Genomic DNA, 20,112 nt, shown 5'->3' with positions numbered 1-20,112 from the left:
TATCCCAAGACTCTCAAAGCAATGAAAGAGCTCTCAGATTATGGAGACCCACCCACTCCCAGGAGAGTCTCCTGGTCCTCCCTGTGGACATGATAGACCATCACTGGAGCTGAAGCAGAATCCTTAGAGAAAATTAAAGCATGATGATGTTGGCTCACAGATGTCCCTCTGGGAGAGACAGAGACATAAGACGGGGCTTTTCCAACTGATTTTCATTCAAGCAGAGCTACTAGAACCACATTTGAAGGTTTACCTTCCTCCTTCAGACTTGGGCTTCACCTCTGTCATCTGCTTCATCCATTCCCACCTACCTGGATCAAAGACCACTGTCGTCTTTCTCATCATATCCCAAGGATCCTTCTTTTGCTCCAAAAAGGAAACCAAATCAGGCTTTGACACAATGAGACCTGTTTAATAGAGAAACCGAATATACATATTGCTGGAGAGTCTTTCAATCCACACTGCACTTAGCAGAGAAGAGAGAACATTGCAGAATTCTAAAAGATGTTATCCCAAACACTGTTGACCAGCACCACCTGCAGAACATGAAGGGCTTTCAAATAGTCATATCCTAACTTGCGCTTCTAAATACTGCCAATACAATAATAAGGAGTGAAAATTGGAGTTTAAATGCAGGCAGTACCATTTTATGCCATGCCAGGTTTTCAACAGCCGCTGATCTATAGAAATGATGTTACCTGAAGGAAGGGGAGGCTAAAGCTGAAAAGCAATCGTCAGGATTTTGACTATACCTACCAATCCTTACTTGTGTTCCTTAGCGCAGTGATCTGATCTCCAGTTATGCAAAGAGGAATAATTCAAGAGACAGTCTTCAAAGGAGAATGAAACCCTGAGTGTGGGTCTGGGAAATCTGCAAGGAGTCATTCTCACCCAAGAAGAGCAGGTGTCTATAGTTCTCCAACATCACGTCCCTGTACAGTTGCCGCTGAGTGTGGGTCAGGCATCCCCACTCCTCCTCGGAGAATTCAATGGCCACATCCCTGAAGGCCAGCTGTCCCTACAATAAATATCACAGTCACCAAATGCCACTGATACAGTTCACAATGGGCCATAAGATCAAAGAGGGAGGGTTAGGGATGCCTGGGTGGCTCGGTTGGTTAAGCAGCTGCCTTCGGCTCGGGTCATGATCCCAGCATCCTGGGATCGAGTCCCACATCGGGCTCCTTGCTCAGCAAGGAGCCTGCTTCTCCCTCTGCCTCTGCCTGCCACTTTGTCTGCCTGTGCTTGCACTCTCTCTCTCTCTCTCTGACAAATAAATAAATAAATAATCTTTTAAAAAAAGAGGGAGGGTTAGTGTCTCCAGCTAGACTCCAACACCTGTCCTTCACTACTTACCTGACTAACCCCACCAAATTTTATCCCACATTTGACTTAACCTTTTCTTTTCACCTTATCCTTTTTAAAAAAAATTTTATTTATTTATTTAATTTCTTTTCAGTATTCCAGAATTCATTCTTTATGCACCACACCCAGTGCTCCATACAATACGTGCACTCCTTAATACCCACCACCAGGCTCAACCTCCCACCCCTCGCTCCTCCAAAACCCTCAGATTGTTTTTCAGAGTCCACAGTCTCTCATGGTTCGTCTCCCCCGCTAATTTCCCCCAACTCCTTTCTCCTCTCCATCTCCCCATGTCCTCCCTGTTATTTCTTATGCTCCACAAATAAGCGAAAACATATGATAACTGACTCTCTCACTTGACTTGTTTTACTCAGCATAACCTCTTCCATTCCCATCCATGTTGACACAAAAGTTGAGTATTCACCCTTTCTGATGGACGCATAATACTCCATAGTATATATGGACCACATCTTCCTTATCCATTCATCCACTGAAGGGCATCTTAGTTCTTTCCACAGTTTGGTGACTGTGGCCATTGCTGTTATGAACATTGGAGTACAGATGGCCCTTCTTTTCACTCTATCTGTATCTCTGGGGTAAATATCCAGTAGTGCAATTGCAGGGCCATATGGGAGCTCTATCTTTTATTTCTTTTTTTTTTTTTTAAGATTTTATTTATGTATTTGACACACAGAGAGAGAAATCACAAGTAGGCAGAGAGGCAGGCAGAGAGAGAAGGGGAAGCAGGCTCTCCGCTGAGCAGAGAGCCCGATGCGGGACTCGATCCCAGGACCCTGAGATAATGACCTGAGCTAAAAGCAGAGGCTTAACCCACTGAGCCACCCAGGCGCCCTATTTTTCATTTCTTAATGAATCGCCACACTGTTTTCCAAAGTGGGTGTGCGAACTTGCATTCCCACCAACAGTGTAAGAGGATTCCCTGTTCTCCACATGCTCTCCAACACTTAGTGTTAACTGTCATGTTAATTTTGGGCATTCTAACTGGTGTAAGGTGGTATCTCAATGTGGTTTTGATTTGAGTCTCCCTGAAGGCTAGTGATGATGACCATTTTTTCATGTGTCTGTTAGCCATTTATATGTCTTCATTGAAGAAGTGTCATAAAATCTATCTATGAAAAACCCACAATGATGGGGTGCCTGGGTGGCTCAGTGGGTTAAGCCTCTGCCTTCAGCTCAGGTTATGATCTCAGGGTCCTGGGATCGAGCCCCACATCAGGCTCTCTGCTCAGCAGGGAGCATGTTTCCCCCTCTCTCTCTGCCTCTCTGCCTACTTGTGATCTCTCTCTGTCAAATAAATAAATAAAACCTTAAAAAAATAAAAATCCCACAGCAAATATCTTCCTCAATGGGAAAAAGCTGACAGCCTTCCCCTTGAGATCAGAACCACAAGGATGCCCACTCTCACCACTCTTGTTCAACATAGTATTAGAAGTCCTAGCAACAGCAATCAGACAACAAAGAGAAGTAAAAGGTATTCCAAATTGGCAATGAAGAAGTCAGATTCTATCTTTCTTCACAGATGACATGATACTTGATATGGAAAACCCAAAAGACTTTACCCCCAGACTACTAGAACTCAATTCAGCAATTCAGTAGTGTGGCAGGATACAAAATCGATGTACAGAAATCAGTTGCTTTCTTATACACTAACAATGAAAACACAGAAAGGGAAATTAGAAAATCAATTCCATTTACTGTAGCACCAAGAACCATAAGATACCTGGGAATAAACCTAACCAAAGAGGTCAAGGACCTGTACTCGAGGAACTACAGAACACTCATGAAAGAAACTGAAGACACAAAAAGATGGAAAACCATTCCATGCTCATCGATTGTAAAGATAAACATTGTTAAAATGTCTATACTGCCTAGAGCAATCTGTACTTTCAAAGCCATTCCGATCAAAATTCCACCAGCATTTTGCAAAGAGCTGGGGCAAAAAACCCTAAAATTTATATGGAATCAGATAAGATCCCGGATTGCTAAGGAAATGCTGAATAAGAAAAACAAAAATGGGGGCATCACGTTGCCTGATGTCGGGCTTTACTTCAAAGCTGTGATCACGAAGACAGCATGGTACTGGCATAAAAACAGACACATATGTTGCGGAAAATCTGAGGTGGTCGGGGAAACCCAAAGGGCACATGGAGAGATGGGAGAACACAGCTTTATTAATGCCAGCAAGCTCAGTGGGATCCTTCCCAAAGACTGAGCACCCCACAGGGTAGTGACTTTTTATGGTACAGGCAATGGGAGATGGTAGTGGGGTGTGTTCTCAGTCTCTCAAGGCCAGGGCCCTTTCCCAGTCTCTCAAGGCCAAATGGCCCTTTCTTGTGGAAGTATAATCTGTGTGAGGCATCTCAGGAGAGTGCTAAATCACCTTGGGGGCTGTTTCTCTTTCTTTTCTTATTCAAACAGGACTGGGCTTCTGGTCTTTTTCTTCTGTCTCAGCAGGAGGAATTACTTGTTACATTATCTCAGTCAAACCAGATGGCTACTGGTCCTTTTCTTAGCCTTAGCAGGAGAAAAGGGGGGGCAGGGACTCAAAAGGATAGAGCTGGGAGTCTCTATCCGTTTCACATACACCAGTGGAATAGAGTAGAGAGACTAGATATGGACCCTCAACCCTATGGTCAAGTAATCTTCGACAAAGCAGGAAAAAATATGCAGTCAAAAAAAGTCTCTTCAATAAATGGTGCTAGGGAAATTGGACAGCTCTGTATAGAAGAATGAAACTCGACCATTCTCCTACACCATACTCAAAGATAAACTCGAAATGGATAAAAAACTTCAACGTGAGGCAGGAACCCATCAGAATCCTAGAGGAGAATATAGGCAGTAAGTAACCTCTCCGACATCGACTGCGGCAACTTCTTTCAAGACATGTCTCCAAAGGCAAAGGAAGCAAAAGCAAAAATGAATTTTGGGGACTTCATCAAGATCAAAAGCCTCTACACAGCAAGAATATCAGTCAACAACAACAAAAAAAGGGCAACCCACCAAATGGGAGAAGATATTCGTAAATGATAATATAGACAAAGGGATGATATCCTGGATCTATAAAGAACTCCTCAAACTCAACACACACAAAACAGATAATCCAGTCAACTTATTATTTACTTCAGCCACAACACCCCATAGGCAGAGCCTCCTGTGGTGAAAACAGAAACTATGCAATAAAAAGTAATGGCTGCCCACAGAGAAGTGCTTAGGCTGGCCCACTTTGAGGCAGAGGGACCAACGTGGAATCCATGGACTGACCTACAGTTCAAACTTTACCTCACTGTAACACTAAAATCTCCACTCATGGAGAACCATAAACCTCATTTACCTAATGTGCAAAGGGATCATGTCTTAACTCAGGTTATGGGTCTTAGAGTCCATCGAAAAGGACACACAGGTCAATATACAGAGAGGAGGATTCTGAATCAATGTTCATAGCAGGTGTCAAATGGGACAAGGTATCCACGTGAAAAGATCTATCTTTTTACACATCATGCACCACCTATACATTCAGGAAGTAGTTATATGCACATTAAAAGTCATAGAGTAGAAAACTGCCACAGTGATTAATTCAAGAAATGTTTTCATTCACGTGAGACTTACAAATCACATTGCAGATGATGCTGCCTCTGTCTTTTATTCCCACTATCAACACAAACACATAGAATGATACAGATAGAACAGCTATTATTTTTGAGGCTTGGTATGATGAGGATAAAGCAGAAAAACGTTTACCTTTGACTCAGAAAGCTGACCCACAGGCTTCCTAGTTCTAAGAATCAAATATATACAGCTTGCTACATTCTTTTTTTTTTTTAAGATTTTATTTATTTGACAGGCAGAGATCACAAGTAGGCAGAGAAGCAGGTGCGGGACAGGGAGCAGGCTCCTTGGTGAGCAGCGGGCCCAATGCAGGGCTAGAGCCCAGGCCCCTGGGATCATGACCAGAGCTGAAGGGAGAGGCTCTAACCCACTGAGCCATCCAGTGCTCCTGCTAGCTACATTCTTAAAGGGTCTCTTGACTCCCTGTACATCTCACCGATATTAATATCAAATTGAATGATAGTATCAGAGAAATCTTGCAAAAGTAGTTTTACATGTACAAATTCGAACAAACACTTGTGATCTAATACTCTGTGCACCTACCCACCCCCCAACACTGAGCATATAACCACCAGCTTCATGCAGCTTACCTGTAGCTGCTTCTGCCCACAGATCCTGTGCCTAGGCTACTTCAGTAAACGTACTCTCTGGTACAATACAGCATCTCAAGAATTCTCTCTTGACTACCGTGCTCAAAGATCCCACTACACAGTATTTCATCGAACACTTTGTTTTCAATAATTTGTGACCTATTTCAGGATTTTAAGATCCTCAAACATTTAACTATGTGATCCTTGTTTTCTTCTTCTGAAAACACAAAGAAGGAAATAGGGTGCCTGGGTGGCACAATGGGTTAAGCATCTTCCTCTTGACTTCGGCTCAGGTCATGGTCATGGTTTCAGGGTTCTGGGATCTACTCAGCACAGAGTCAGCCGAGGTTCTCCCTCCCCCTCTGCCTTTACCCTGGATCAACCCTCCTTCTTTCTCTCACACACACCATCTCTCTCACTCTAAAATAAACAGAAACAATACCTATTTTTTTTTTTGAAGAGTATGTCTATGACATGAGTGTGGAATCAAGTAAAAACTCACAAGAGGGAGGTCTGACTGAGTCAGATCCTCTACTCCCAGAAGTCCGTGCTACCAACTACAGCAAGGTGGGAGCCTTCATCTGCCCAGTGCAAACTCATGTGAGGTGGCTTGTGAGCAAATGGTCAAGAGAGGATTCTTGAGACATTATTAGTTAAAAAAAAAAAATCTGTTTTATTAACCTCAGGGACAGGAGCCATTAGCAAAAAGAGCTGCAGTGTGATTTTGAGAAGGCATTGATTATATGCTTTTCCATTAAGGGGTCACAAATAAAAGAAATTCTGAAGGGATTTTTTTTTTAATTTTTTTTTTTAATTTTTTTAAAAGATTTTATTTATTTATTTAAGAGAGAGACAATGAGAGAGAACATGAGCGAGGAGAAAGTCAGAGGGAGAAGCAGACTCCTCACGGAGCTGGGAGCCTGATATGGGACTCGATCCCGGGACTCCAGGATCATGACCTGAGCCGAAGGCAGTCGTCCAACCAACTGAGCCACCCAGGCGCCCCTCTGAAGGGATTTTTGTATGTTAAAGAGGACTTACAGGATCCTGGAAGTCTGACTATTGTCCACCTGAGGTAGCTTTTGCCTCTTAACAAAGCATTACACTAGGCACCTGTGAATTCCTTGAAGAAAGCCACACTTTGCGTGTCTCTAGTATTTATCAGTGGGTGGCACGTTCTAAGGACATTTCATTTTCCTTTACATTTCTTTTGCTTTGTTATCCTGATCAGACACTACAAGCAAAGAGAAACTAAGGAATTTCCAGCTGAAATGTGAAGGTTTCTGCACATCACTCAGGAAATCCATCAAAGACTCTCATGAATGTAAGAAGGAACATATGAGCATTACAGGGGGGCTACCTGGCAGAAAGCATCAAGCCATTTAAAGAAGTTAACATCAGCTGTGATTAAACAAGTTGGTATAAGTGCCTAAGGTACATTGAAGGACCTGTGATCTTTGGTGTTGAGTAAGGGTCTGGGGGGACTGGGTAGGGATGGATAGGAAATGGGCTAAGTGAACAGGCTCACCAAAAGTCCCAGAAATGAGGAGGCACAAGGAAGTAGAGGTAAGGGAACACAACCAGAACACCTTGTTTGTTTTAAACTGTTGGGCTGGCATGAAGGGCTACTAAAGATGGCGAAAGTTCCCGCCACAGGACCTGAGCTCGGACAGGAATCTGAGACCCCCGCCCCGGGCTCCTGTGGACCAATGAGATCCCGACGAGCAGGCGAGATATCCGAATAAGGGAAACTTCCAAAAGACCCCTGAGCTTCCTCCCAGACCCCTTAAAAGCCCCCTCCTCCCTGCCTTGGGCTTGACTTCCGCCACTCTGCTTTCCAGAGTCACAGAACCTCGCCAGAGGGTGCCCACCTCCTCCCGGCGCAACTTTCTCGGCTCCCCTTCTCCTGAGTCCTGAAACTTCGCCGGAGAGCATTTTTAATAAATCTTGCCTTGCACCCACTTTGTCTAGTGTTGTGTTTATCTCGCCGGAAAAAACTTTACATTTGGTGCCGAAACCCGGGAAGGAGATTGAGCCCCCACACAGTGGGGAGGCTCTCTCCTTTCCCTAGCCGGACTGGACCTGCCTTTCCGAACGCCACTTCTGAAGCTGTGGTGAGTTTCCCCGATTCCGCGCCTCCTTCCGGAAAGCCCTGCCCTAATCGCGGCCGCGTCAGGGTGGACCCTGCCGGTCACCAGGTGACCTCCAAGACTCCGAGAGGCCGGGAGACGTCCTAACCTCAACCGCAGTCGACACAGTTTTTCCGCAACCCAGTGGTGGATGAGGGGACGCCTTCCTCCAGCCCCCGGGTTGCCTGGCAGCGAATCGTGGGGACCTCCCAATCCAAATTCGACCCTAAAACATCCCGGAGGTGTTTTAGGCCTGTTGGCCAATCTTAAAACCCTGGAACTGGACCAGGACCTGTAAAAACGACATTACTGTATTGTCGCTTGGCCATAATACCGATTAGACACTCAGTCCCAATGGCCTCCGGAAGGCAAGTTTAATTATCAGATTTTCATGGACCTAAATAACCTTGGCAGACACCAAGGCAGATGGGCCGAGGTCCCTTATGTCCAGGCTTTCTGGACTCTGCGCTCTCGCCCCTTCCTCTGCTCTCACTGCTCCACCTCACAGGTCCTCTTGGCCCGCTCCCCTCCCCTTACCCTGCCACCCACTGCTCCCAAAGACTCGGACCTCTCCTCCCTGTCTCCTCTCTCTGAACCCCCGGAGAGCTTCACCCACCCACCGACAAGAGGGCCCCTGGTTCCTCCTCCTCCTCCTCCTTACCATGATCCTTTACCCCAAGGTCCCTTAAGTTCAGGATTTCTGAACCGGTGCCCTCGTCTACCCCTCCCCCTCTCCTTCCCCACTCCTTTCGGAACTCCTGACAAATTTATCCGCGGTAAACGGGAAACTCCAATCAAAGTTTACTGAAGGTCAAATAGGCTCTTGTTATTTGTTAAAATCTGCTAGCAAAGAGATGACTAGAACTAATGTTTAATTGTGTGTCTCGGAGTTTTAATGGGTAATTCTTAAGGTGGCTTTCAAAGTCTTTGGTAACCTTTAATAGAATGGGATAAAATACCAGAGCGCTGGGCGCTGGAACTAGGTTTACGCTTTTAAAATCTGTTGATAAACATCTTTTGTGCTTAATTGAATTCTGTTGTAACAGCCGCAGGGCTACTATTTAAGCTAGATCCTTTCATAAGGAATGGAAGGGGAGACTGATCACCTCCCATTAGCCAGGGATACCCAAAGGGGAGGGTGTCCAATCTGTTTGAATCTGAAGAGTGCCTGACTGCATGAATGTGTCTGTATGGCTCCACCTGCACTAGGGCTTGAAAGCAGCAGCAACCCCCACCCCCGAGTTAGTCTGCCCCCTAAGGGAGGTTGCTGGAGTGGAGGAAGTTGTTCGAGTTCATGCGCCCTTCTCTCTACAAGACCTTTCCCAAATTGAGAAATGTTTGGGCTCCTTTTTGGCCAATCCTGATAACTGTATCAAAGAATTCCAATATCTGGCCCAAGCCTATGACCTCACCTGGCATGATTTACATGTGGTCCAGACCACCACCCTCACCACAGAGGAGAGGGAACACATCCAGGCTGCTGCCCGGGAGCACGAAGATCAGGTCCAGCTCACTGATGCTGCCATGCCAGTTGGAGCCTGGGCGGTCCCAGCTGTAGAACCAGGTTGGGATTATCAGGATGGCCAAGATGGCCACTGGCGCCGCGACCGCATGGTCCAATGTCTCATAGGCGGCATGCAGGCAGCCTCTAATAAGGCCGTTAATTACGACAAGATCAGGGAGATTGTCCAGGCCCCTACGAAAACCCCACCATTTTTCTTAACCAATTGACTGAGGCTTTAACCCAGGACACTCGCTTGGACCCCACCTCTCCTGCAGGGGCCACGGTACTGGCTACTCATTTTATCTCTCAATCAGCACCGGATATACAGAGAAAGTTCAAGAAGGCTGAGGAGGGCCCTCAGACCCCCATTTCTGACTTGGTGAAAATGGCATTTAAGGTCTTTAATTCCCGTGAGGCGGCGGCTGAGCTTAAACGACAAGCCAGATTCCAGCAAAAGGTTCAGTTGCAGACCCAAGACTTGGTAGCAGCCCTGCGGCCGGCCAGCTCCGGGAGCCAGCTCCGGGAGCCAGCAGAGAGGGGCAACCAATCGCACCCCCCCGGGGGCCTGTTTCGAATGCGGGGCTGAGGGACATTGGGCTCGCCAGTGCCCCAATCCAAAGCCGCCAACTCGGCCTTGCCCTCAATGCCATTTGATGGGCCACTGGAAATCCGACTGCCCTAATCTCGGGGTATCTTCGGCGCCTCAACGTGGGGGACCCCCTGAGACAGTAAGTCGGCCTTTCAACTGCTTGGATTGGAGGATGACTGACGAAGCCCAGACTCGGCCACCCCTCTCACCCAGGCCGAGCCCAGGGTTACGCTCCGGGTAAGTCCATTTCCTTTCTGCTGGACACGGGGGCTACCTACTCTGTTCTGCCTTCCTACTCGGGACTTCCTCGAACCTCACACCAATTACTGTTATGGGGATCGATGGGACCTCCTCCAATCCTAGGGTGACCCTTCCCCTTACCTGTAGCCTGGATGGGTTCCCCTTCCCCCACTCGTTCCTATGATTCCTTCCTGCCTGGTCCCTCTACTGGGTAGGGACAATTCTCCAGAAACTAAGGGCAACTATCTGCCTCTCCCCTTCCTCCCCTCTATCCACCTCAACCCGTCTCATCCTACCCCGCTCCAGATGACCTACCTACTGGAGATCCTCAGGTGTGGGACATCTCAGAGCCCATCATTGCTTCCCACCTTACCCCAGTTAAAGTACAGCTTAAGGATAACTCTAAGTTTCCCTCTCGAGCTTAGTTTCCTATTTCCTTAGCCCACCGCTGGGGCCTGAAACCTATCATAGAACGGCTTTAACGTCAGGGACTCCTGATCCCCATTATTTCCCCCTGTAACACCCCATCCTCCCAGTACGCAAGCCCTCAGGGGCTTATCCACTGGTACAAGACATTAGGCTTATCAGCGAGGCCGTGGTCCCCCTCCACCCAGTTATTCCTAACCCTACTGTCTCACGTTCCCCCAAACACCTCTCACTTGACTGTACTGGACCTAAAGGATGCCTTTTTCACCGTCCCCTTGCACCCTAATTCCTATTTTCTTTTTGCTTTCGCCTGGCAGGATCCTGACACGCACACTTCTGGAAAACTAACTTGGACTGTTCTGTCCCAGGGTTCAGGGACAGCCCTCACATTTTCGGCCAGGCCTTGACTACAGACTTACAGCAGCAGTGCGTCCTTAAGGCCAGTACTCTACTACAATATGTGGATGACCTCCTCCCTTGTAGCCCCTCCCTCTTGGTCTCCCAAGATGACACCTGCACCCTACTTAACGTTCTGGGGGCCAAGGGATATCAAGTCACCCCCTCTAAGGCCCTCAACATGACCTTAGGGCAGCCCATCATGGTCTACTCTCCCGCCGACTCACAGACCTTGGCCACTGATCCCTGGCCCATCTGACTCCTCCCCGTCTCCAGCTATTCCATCTACTATTCCTAGAAAACCCGCATCTCTCTCTCTCTACCTCCCCCTCCCTTAAACCCTGCAACTTTACTGCCTATACCCTTGCCAGATAAGGGGTGGATCTACATTCAGGACAGGATTGCCCTGCCAGGCAATCTGGCGCACACCTTAATTACTGACATCCACCGATCCCTCCATAGTGGCCCATAGGCTCTCCACTAATTTCTTCAGCCATTGTTCTATCATCCTTCCTTATCTAAGGTAATTCAAGTTGTCCACAGGGCTTGCAAATCCTGTTCCTCCATGAATTCACAAGGAGGAATCCGCAGACCAGGGCCTAACCATCAGCTCCGAGGTCATCAGCCGGGGGAAGACTGGCAACTGGACTTCACTCAGATGCCTCGCCATAAAACCTTTCGCCACCTATTAATCTTGGTTGATACATTCACAGGCTGGATTGAGGCATACCCCATGGCTCGGGAAACAGCGGACCTGGTGGCTACAATACTCATCGAGCACATCATCTCAAGGTTTGGATTGCCCCGGATCCTCCAGTTGGACAACGGACCCGCCTTCATCTCCAGTGTAACCCAACGGGTAGCTGAGAGCCTCAACATAACCTGGAAACTTCACATCCCATACCACCCACAGTCATTCGGTAAGGAAGAAAAGGCCAACGGGCTGCTCAAAGCCCAACTCACCAAACCTACCCTAGAAACCCGTCTTTCCTGGCCTACACTTCTGCCTATGGCTCTCACCAGACTCCTGGCTACGCCCCGCGGGCCTTCGGGCTTAAGCCCATTTGAATTACTATTCGGCCGGCCCTTTCTTATAAATCATAGCCTTCCGGCCATTTCCCTGCCTCTTTTATCCTATCTACCTTACCTCACTCTACATGGTAGGGATACTCCTCCCTATTGACTGGCCACTCCCCAACTTCAGGGCCACAAATAGTACGGTTCATATCGGCCCCACTGGGGAAAACATACCTATTATTAATGTGTCCTCCCCCCTTACCACCGCAGCTGCCATATCACTAACTCCTCCCTCCCGTACTGTACTCCCTCGGGAATATTTCTCTTGTGCCCTCAGGGAATCTATCGCTGCCTGACCACTAATGACTCCTGGGATGTATATTCATTCTACTATCTCCTTCTACAACCATCTACTCTGAATCCCAGCTGCTATCCATCCTATTCCCCCAACACTGTGGAGGAAGGGCTGCCTTCCTCCCATTCATAACGGCAGGAGTAGCCACAGGGGTGGCAACTGAACAGCGGGGATAGGGACTTCCATAGACTTTCATGACGAACTCTTCCAAGCCCTGAATGATGACACGGAACGGGTTGCTGACTCCCTCACAGCCCTACAGACGAAGTCACCAGCCTGGCAGCCTTAGCTCTACAGAACCGACGGGCATTAGACCTTCTGACCGCCAAAAAAGGGGGGACCTGCCTATTCTTAAATGAAGAATGTTGTTACTTTGTTAACCAATCGTATAGTTACCTCCAGGATCAAAGAACTCAGGGATCGGATCCAAGCACGGCAGCGAGACACGTCCTCCTGGGGCCTGGACCCATACAACTGGGTAACCTGGCTGCTCCCTCTGGTGCGACCTGTATGCATGAACCTCCTCCTAATCTCAGTTGCTCCCTGTCTTTTCCAATACTTGCAAGGTCGCTTACAAGAACTTGCCCGAGTGTCTGTCAATCAACTCCTCCTCCAGCCCTACTCTCGCCTGCCCACTTCCGACTACCCCTATGAGGACGCCACCTGTCAGCAGGAAGTAGCCAGAACCCAGTCGACGCCCCTGACATCATTATATTAAGCAAAAGATCAGAATGTTGGGCTGGCAGGAAGGGCTACTAAAGATGGCGGAAGTTCCCGCCACAGGACCTGAGCTCGGACAGGAATCTGAGACCCCTGCCCAAGCAGGAATATGAGACCCCCGCCCTGGGCTCCTGTGGACCAATGAGATCCCGACGAGCAGGCGAGATATCCGAATAAGGGAAACTTCCAAAAGACCCCTGAGCTCCCTCCTCCCTGCCTTGGGCGTGACTTCCGCCACTCTGCTTTCCAGAGTCGCGGAACCTCGCCCGAGGGTGCTCACCTCCTCCCGGCGCAACTTTCTCGGCTCCCCTTCTCCTGAGCCCTGAAACTTTGACAGAGAGCATTTTTAATAAATCTTGCCTTGCACCCACTTTGTCTGGTGTTGTGTTTATCTCGCCGGAAAAAACTTTACATAAACATCAGAGATGAGATATTCAAAGAAGTAATCCTGGTGCTATGGGGAATGACATCAAGAGGATTTTAGTGCCCTGGTCACTTTTCTATAAAAGAACCACCATACAAGTGCTCTGTGGCAACCCACTCCAGAATCCTCTCACTCTAGAAAGCTCTCTTTCTGTTCTCCCCTTCACTTGATACACAATCCCTTCACCATTTTGTGTCCAAGATTCATTCTTTCTGCTCCAGACAGACAAGAACCCCTCAAAGGTGTGTTCTTTGTTGAGGCCACTTTTAGGCAAACAGGCTTGAGCTCCGGACTGGGAAAAGGCCCGGTGACTACCTGCCTGAACAGGGACAGGCCCATCAGGCGACCCACCCCCAAACAGCCATAGGCCCTAAGTAACCAATGGGCTACTTAGAGCCAGGTCCCAGTCCCAAAAAAGGGAATATTCCATCTGTCTCCATACCTCCTCATCTTCCCCCTGTAAAAACAGGTCCCACCAACCACCTCCTGGCAGACAGCCTCTCTCCTAGTTTTTGCCCCGTGCTCCTTTGCTGTGTATCCAATGAACTTCTAGCTCCTTTGTTCTGCCTCAGGTGTGTTCTCTTGCTTCCCCTAGCCCGGGCCACACCTGATCATCACCTGACATTTAAGAGCCCCCATCTGATCAAGAGACACCCCATCCCATGCAGGCACCACATTCTTGTAGCCCCTAATCAGCAAATCAGAATGTCAATGGAATTATGAGAATACACTGGATTTATACACACTTTGATCATATATACTTTCCCTGTCCTGGAATATCTAGTATATTTTAGATACAGTATGTTTTCCACATGCTAAAGGGTATGACCCCACCCCTTTTTTTCAGAGAATGTTCCAAGTTATTCAGGGGCTCATATCCAGTGCTTATCTGTGCCTTTTCTTATTCCTAGTCTACACAGAGCTGATGATGGGACCTAGTAAGACCTAAGTAAGACCACTTTCCTTCACTGATATCCTGGGACTAGACCCCTTCAGCAACAGGAATCCTTAACTCAACTCCTGCCCCATGGATCTGTCACCAAGGGATTATTTTCAATACTGGTGGGCAGGTCTTTCATTCAAAGTGACAACTGTGCATGGCCCTCTGGAAGCCGGGTTGGAGAGAAGGGATAGAAGGCTCTGGCATATAGGGGAGGAGTCTAAAGACCTAATCTTGAGTATCATTTCTGAAAAGGTTCAAAAATTAGGTGTAAACATAAGGCAAAAGCCTCAGAACTAGAAAAATAGGTATTTGCCATTTCTACATGTGAGAAATTTCAGGAGAAAAGGAAGACAAGACCTCTGAAGTCAGACACAAGGCTTACCTGAGAATGGGCCATTTCTTCCTCACTTCCTCCTTTGGTGTTTGTCTTCAGGAGAGATTCTAGGAGAAACCACAGCAGCATCAGGAGAAAATGCTTTTAAAGACACCACCAGAGAGTGCCTCTTCACCTGTAAACTGCTCGCCTGCAGGTAGGACTTTGTAATGCAGAAAAGGCCCCATTTCCTAGTCCTTTGTGTCAGGAGCTATTCAGAAACAAGGAATTTCTCCCTGGAAAGCAATTTTTGACTTTTTCCTTCTCTCTTTTATGGGTCCTCCCCAACCAGGGCCACACAACTTCTGCTAGAGCAGAAAGAAAGAAGAGTGTGCGGCATGGACCTGATGCTTCTAGAATCACCGGGCAGAGCCCAGGCTACCTCAGCTTGAGCCAAAGCCAGCACTCAGCTGTCTTCTATTCAGGGGAAGACTTTTCCTTAACCTTGGCTTCACCTAGAAGCGCCTGGAGCATTTAGTTAACATAACACTGTTATTTCCACCTTCACCAAGTGACCTTGGTGAAGTATCCAAGTAGGGGTACTGGATATAATCTTTTCTTGAAACACCACACAGGATCCTATTGGGAAGCATTTGGCGAGGTGACCAGGCAAAAAGCAGTAATCAAAGCTGTGGTTGTTATTCTGATTTAATGCATGCCTTCTCCATAGATCCAAGTTTCTGGAGATTTATACTTTCTGCCTCTTTCAGCTACACAAAGGGAGACAGACTTTCAAATGGAGTTTTCCCTTAGAAATACAAATATCACTTACAAAAATAATCAGACTAGGTTTCAGAGCTTTCCTTTGTCTGCTCTTCCCCCCCCCCTTTTTTTTTAAGATTTTATTTACTTATTTGAGAGAGAGCACAAGGAGGGGAGTAGCAGAGGGAGAGAGAGAAGATTATTACCCACTGAGCATGAATCCCACTGGGGAGTTCTATCCCAGGGATGACGTTCTAGAACACAGCTGAGTTTCTGTGGGGTGAGGTCCAGAGCCATTGACCAAGAAAGATGGTGCAAAATGGTGATTTATTAAAGCATGGGGACAAGACCCAGAAGCAGGAAGAACTGCTGCCCCAGGGATGTGAGGAGTGGTCTATTACATACTTGTAAGTTGAGAGGAGATTAGGGATGGCTGTAGACTCTAAGGAATTTTGGAAGCAAGGTTTCTAGGACCTTGAGGGACTAGCTATTGTCTGGGGAAAAGGTTATTCATTATCTCTAAGAAAAACCTTGTGAGACCCTTTAGGTGTCTATCAGTGAGTCACATGCTTGGGAGTGATTGTCAACACTATCTTGGAGGTTTAGAGATAAAGTTTCCTAAAGGAATCGTTCAAGTAGACTTACAGGATCCTGGTTGGGGGTAGGGGGTTGGTCAGACTAGGATTGTCCTTTGTCCTGAGCAAAGCCTTAAGGTGGGGGTCACTCTGTCTGTTTCAAGGGCTTGTCAGTAGGTAAGGAAATTGAATAATTATTCTTCTGCCTCTGTTTCCCACATCACCAGGACCCTGCGATCATGACCTGAGCTGAAGACAGGTGCCCACAACCTGGGCAATCCTGTCTGCTCTTTCTTTAAAATACCCAGCCTAGAAAGATCCTTATGCTAAGAGAGACATATTTTGGGGTGAGAAGATGTGCTCCTTCAGTAGGTAAATGTTTATTTTTCTAACTACCGGCAACACAGTTTTCCAAAGGGAATGTACATTTTTCAATCCCATCAGCTACATATAAGAATTCTAATTCCTCAACATTCTCCCTGAAATTTGCTGTTTTCTCCTTTTTCTTTATTTTACCCATTCTTGAAAATACTGAGTGGTTTCTCATGGTAAAATAGGAAGCTGTCTTCCTTCAGTTATCCTGGCGACTACCTGAAACCCTGTAAAAACGTGAATTTGAACAAAAATCAAAATGACTACCTTAAAACATCAGCAGGCCTAGATATTAAACTAAGCATCCTTTTCCTCTCTTCTGCAACCCTCTCCTTCCTCCTTCTTAGCCTTTTGTTTCAGGCACCCGGTTCCACCCTGAACAGGTGATGAACTAAGCTGACCCCACAAACACATTTCTTCCTGAAACCAGCTAGATCCTGTAGGATTTCCCTACCAAAATCCCAGGCCCTGACTCAGGGCAGCCTGTCTTCCTGGCAAAGCAATAAAGCTCTTGTTCCTCTTTATCCCCAACACTTTCTTCTTCTCCGTTTCAGCTCTGGAGCACTGAAGTCAGTTTCTGAGGACAGAATGCCAAGAGGAAGAAAACTGTTTTCTTCCTCTGTTTTCAGTTCTTTGGCCAGTTGAGTATTTAAGTTGACAAAAGGCAGATTCATAAGAGAGAAAGGAAGTGATTTTTTTCATTATGCGCATCTCAGAGAGAGGAGGCTCAAAGATAGGCAACTGATGCTTCGAAGGCAGAGTGACCTTAGAAGGGGTAAGGGATTTAGAATTTCAGAAAGGGGAAAATATGTGCACAGGAAAAAGGAGAGAGCAACTGTTAGTCAAACAATGGTTTGCCACACCAGGCAGGCAACTCTTGATGGCATAGAGTGATTCTCTGGCATTAGCTCTCTTCCTGACACAGTTCGCCCATCTAATTTATTAATGGTATATAATCAACCTCATAAAGGAATGAGATCGTTCCATTTGCAGTAACAGAATCAACCTAGAGGACCTTTTTTTTTTTAAGATTTTATTTATTTATTTGACAGAGACAGAGAGAGAAGGAATACAAGCAGAGCCAGTGGGGATAGGGAGAAGACGGCTTACTGCTGAGCAGGGAGCCCAATGTAGGGCTGGCTGGATCTCAGGACCCTGTGCTCATGACCTGAGCTGAAGGCAGACACTTAATGACTGAGACACCCAGGTGCCCCCTAGAGGAACTTTTTTTTAAAGTTGCTTGAAAGCCAATGCCCTTCCACCCAAGTTAGTCGTCCTCAAAGTTTAGCAAGCACATTTACCTGTGTCATTGATTAATCAAACCTTCCTTTTGTATATCTAGAGATCATGCATTTTTTCCTTAGAAAGCCTTGGAACTGGGGCACCTGGGTGGCTCAGTGGGGTAAAGCCTCTGCCTTCCGCTCAAGTCATGATCTCAGGGTTTGGGATCCAGCCCCGCATTGGGCTGGCTCTCTGCTCGGCAGGGAGCTTGCTTCCCTCTCTCACTCAGCCTGCCTCTCTGCCTATTTCTGAGCTCTCTCTGTGTCAGATAAATAATAAAAATCTTAAAAAAAAAAAAAAAGAAAGAAAAGAAAAGCAAGCCTTGGAACTGAACTCTCTTGCACAAGCTCCCCCTGGGGCCCCAGTATATCACCTACAAACACCTCCTTAATAGGTAGCAGCAGTGAGTCTGCACTCAGTCAAAAAGTGTTACCGATTGCTCTGCTCCCTTTTTACTGATTAACTGCCCTAATGTTCCTTTAAAAATCTTTGGGCCAGGGATGCCTGGGTGGCTCAGTTGGTTGGGCTGCTGCCTTCAGTTCTGGTCATGATCCGGGGGTCCTGGGATCAAATCCCTGGTGGAGCTCCTTGCTCTGCAGGGAGCCTGCTTCTCTGGCTGCCTCTGCCTGTCTCTCTGCGTGCTTGTGTGTACTCTCTCTCCCTGGCAAATAAATAAAATCTTTTAAAAAAAATCTTTGGGCCAGGTAGAAACATTAGAGTTGGTTTCTGGAAAAGAATCCACCTTTTTCCCAAATGGCCAGCCTCCTGAACAAACCTCATTTCTTTTCAGTCAAAACTCATGCCTTGTGTAATTGGCTTTTCATGCAACTGGCAGCCATACTTGGGTTTTCTGGTAACACAATGGTAGTGGAATTGTTGAGTACAGCCATCAGGAAAGAATTCTTGAGATGTTTTATGGTGCAACATAGTAAGTTTATTCAAGTAGCATGAGACAGGACCCAAGAAAGAGCCTCATTTTGACTGTATGAACCTGGTGGCTATATGCTCAGTGCTCAAGACAGAGGGGTCATGTAGGGGGCATTAGATCACACATGCATCCTTTTTTTTTTTTTTTCTTTAAAGATCTTATTTATTTCTTAGAGAGAGAGAAAGCTATTGGGGAGGAGCACAGGGAGACGGACAACCAGACTCCATTCTGAGCCCAGGCCACATGGGGCATGGGGTAATAGATCCAAGGATCCTGTGATCATGACCTGAGCAGAAATCAAGTCAGATGCTCCACCCACTGAGCCACCCAGGTGCACCAATCATAATTGTTTTTTCAAATTTCTACTCATAAAACTACTACCATATTTCTCTGGTGCTTATCTCTCAGTTTGGCATTAACTGTGGTTGAGATGTACAGGCAGTCATGAGACCCTTTAAGACTGTACCAACCAGCACAAGTTTGATCCTTTTCAAAACAATGCAGGCTGTCCATAAGGTTAAAGGCGAACATTTTTCTGCTTCTATCTCTCATCATTTCACCAGTGACCAATTTTTAGTCCTTTAATCTTTAAGGTTGTTGAAAGGGGAAGGGCTTATCTCCTGTAATTTCTTCAGGGTGACAGGGTTGTAGACATGTCCCTAGATGTGGCCTGAAATTTCTCACTATCTGACCCTACATGTTACTATTACAGAAGGCCATTCTTGTAGAGTCCAGGGGGACATTAGGATGAATTTGTTTTGTGTAGTAAGCATCATCTGTTTGGTTGGGTGAAAGAGAGAGGAACTGCGTGCCTACGCCTCAAGGATAGGAGGGAACAAAGCAAAAGACAGAACACATTGGGTGCCTGTGATGTTGAAAGAGAAACACTTTGAACAATCTTAACAGTCTGGTTGCATGTGTATGACCTCATAACAGAAACTTACAATTGGTAATTGGAAACTGCGAAAATATTTTTTTTTTAAAGATTTTATTTATTTATTTGACAGAGAGAGATCACAAGCAGGCTGAGAGGCAGGCAGAGAGAGAGTTGAGGCGCCTGGGTGGCTCAGTGGGTTAAGCCGCTGCCTTCGGCTCAGGTCATGATCTCAGGGTTCTGGGATCGAGTCCCGCATCGGGCTTTCTGCTCGGCAGGGAGCTTGCTTCCCTCTCTCTCTCGGCCTGCCTCTCCATCTACTTGTGATTTCTCTCTGTCAGCTAATTAAATAAAGTCTTTAAAAAAAAAAAAAAAAAAAAAAGAGGAGGAAGCAGGCTCCCTGCTGAGCAGAGAGCCCGATGCGGGCCTCGATCCCAGGACCCTGAGATCATGACCTGAGCCGAAGGCAGCGGCTTAACCCACTGAGCCACCCAGGTGCCCTGCGAAAATATTTTTAAAAATATTCTCACCTTCAGGGGCGCCTGGGTGGCTCAGTCAGTTAAGCATCTGCCTTCAGCTCAGGTCGTGATCCCAGGGTCCTGGGACTGAGCCGCAGGACTCCCTGCTCAGCGGAAAGCCTGCTTCTCCCTCTCCCACTCCCCCTGTTTGTGTTCCCTCTCTC

At 46.9% G+C, this 20,112-nt stretch overlaps 1 protein-coding gene across 1 annotated transcript in view; it reads right to left on the bottom strand.

Moving 5' to 3' along the window:
* LOC122911696 (zinc finger protein 420-like) overlaps positions 1 to 20,112 on the bottom strand; it is a 58,526-nt gene that overhangs the window by 6,157 nt on the left and 32,257 nt on the right. Inside the window, 3 exon segments of the mRNA XM_044256666.1 lie at positions 312 to 407; positions 892 to 1,018; positions 14,708 to 14,766. Coding sequence (XP_044112601.1) covers positions 312 to 407; positions 892 to 1,018; positions 14,708 to 14,766 — 282 coding nt within the window.

This window comes from Neovison vison, chromosome 7 (assembly GCF_020171115.1).
Source record: "Neovison vison isolate M4711 chromosome 7, ASM_NN_V1, whole genome shotgun sequence".
Lineage (NCBI taxonomy): Eukaryota > Metazoa > Chordata > Mammalia > Carnivora > Mustelidae > Neogale > Neogale vison.
Note: the sequence above shows the minus strand (reverse complement) of the source record. Positions and strands in the feature narration are given on the sequence as shown.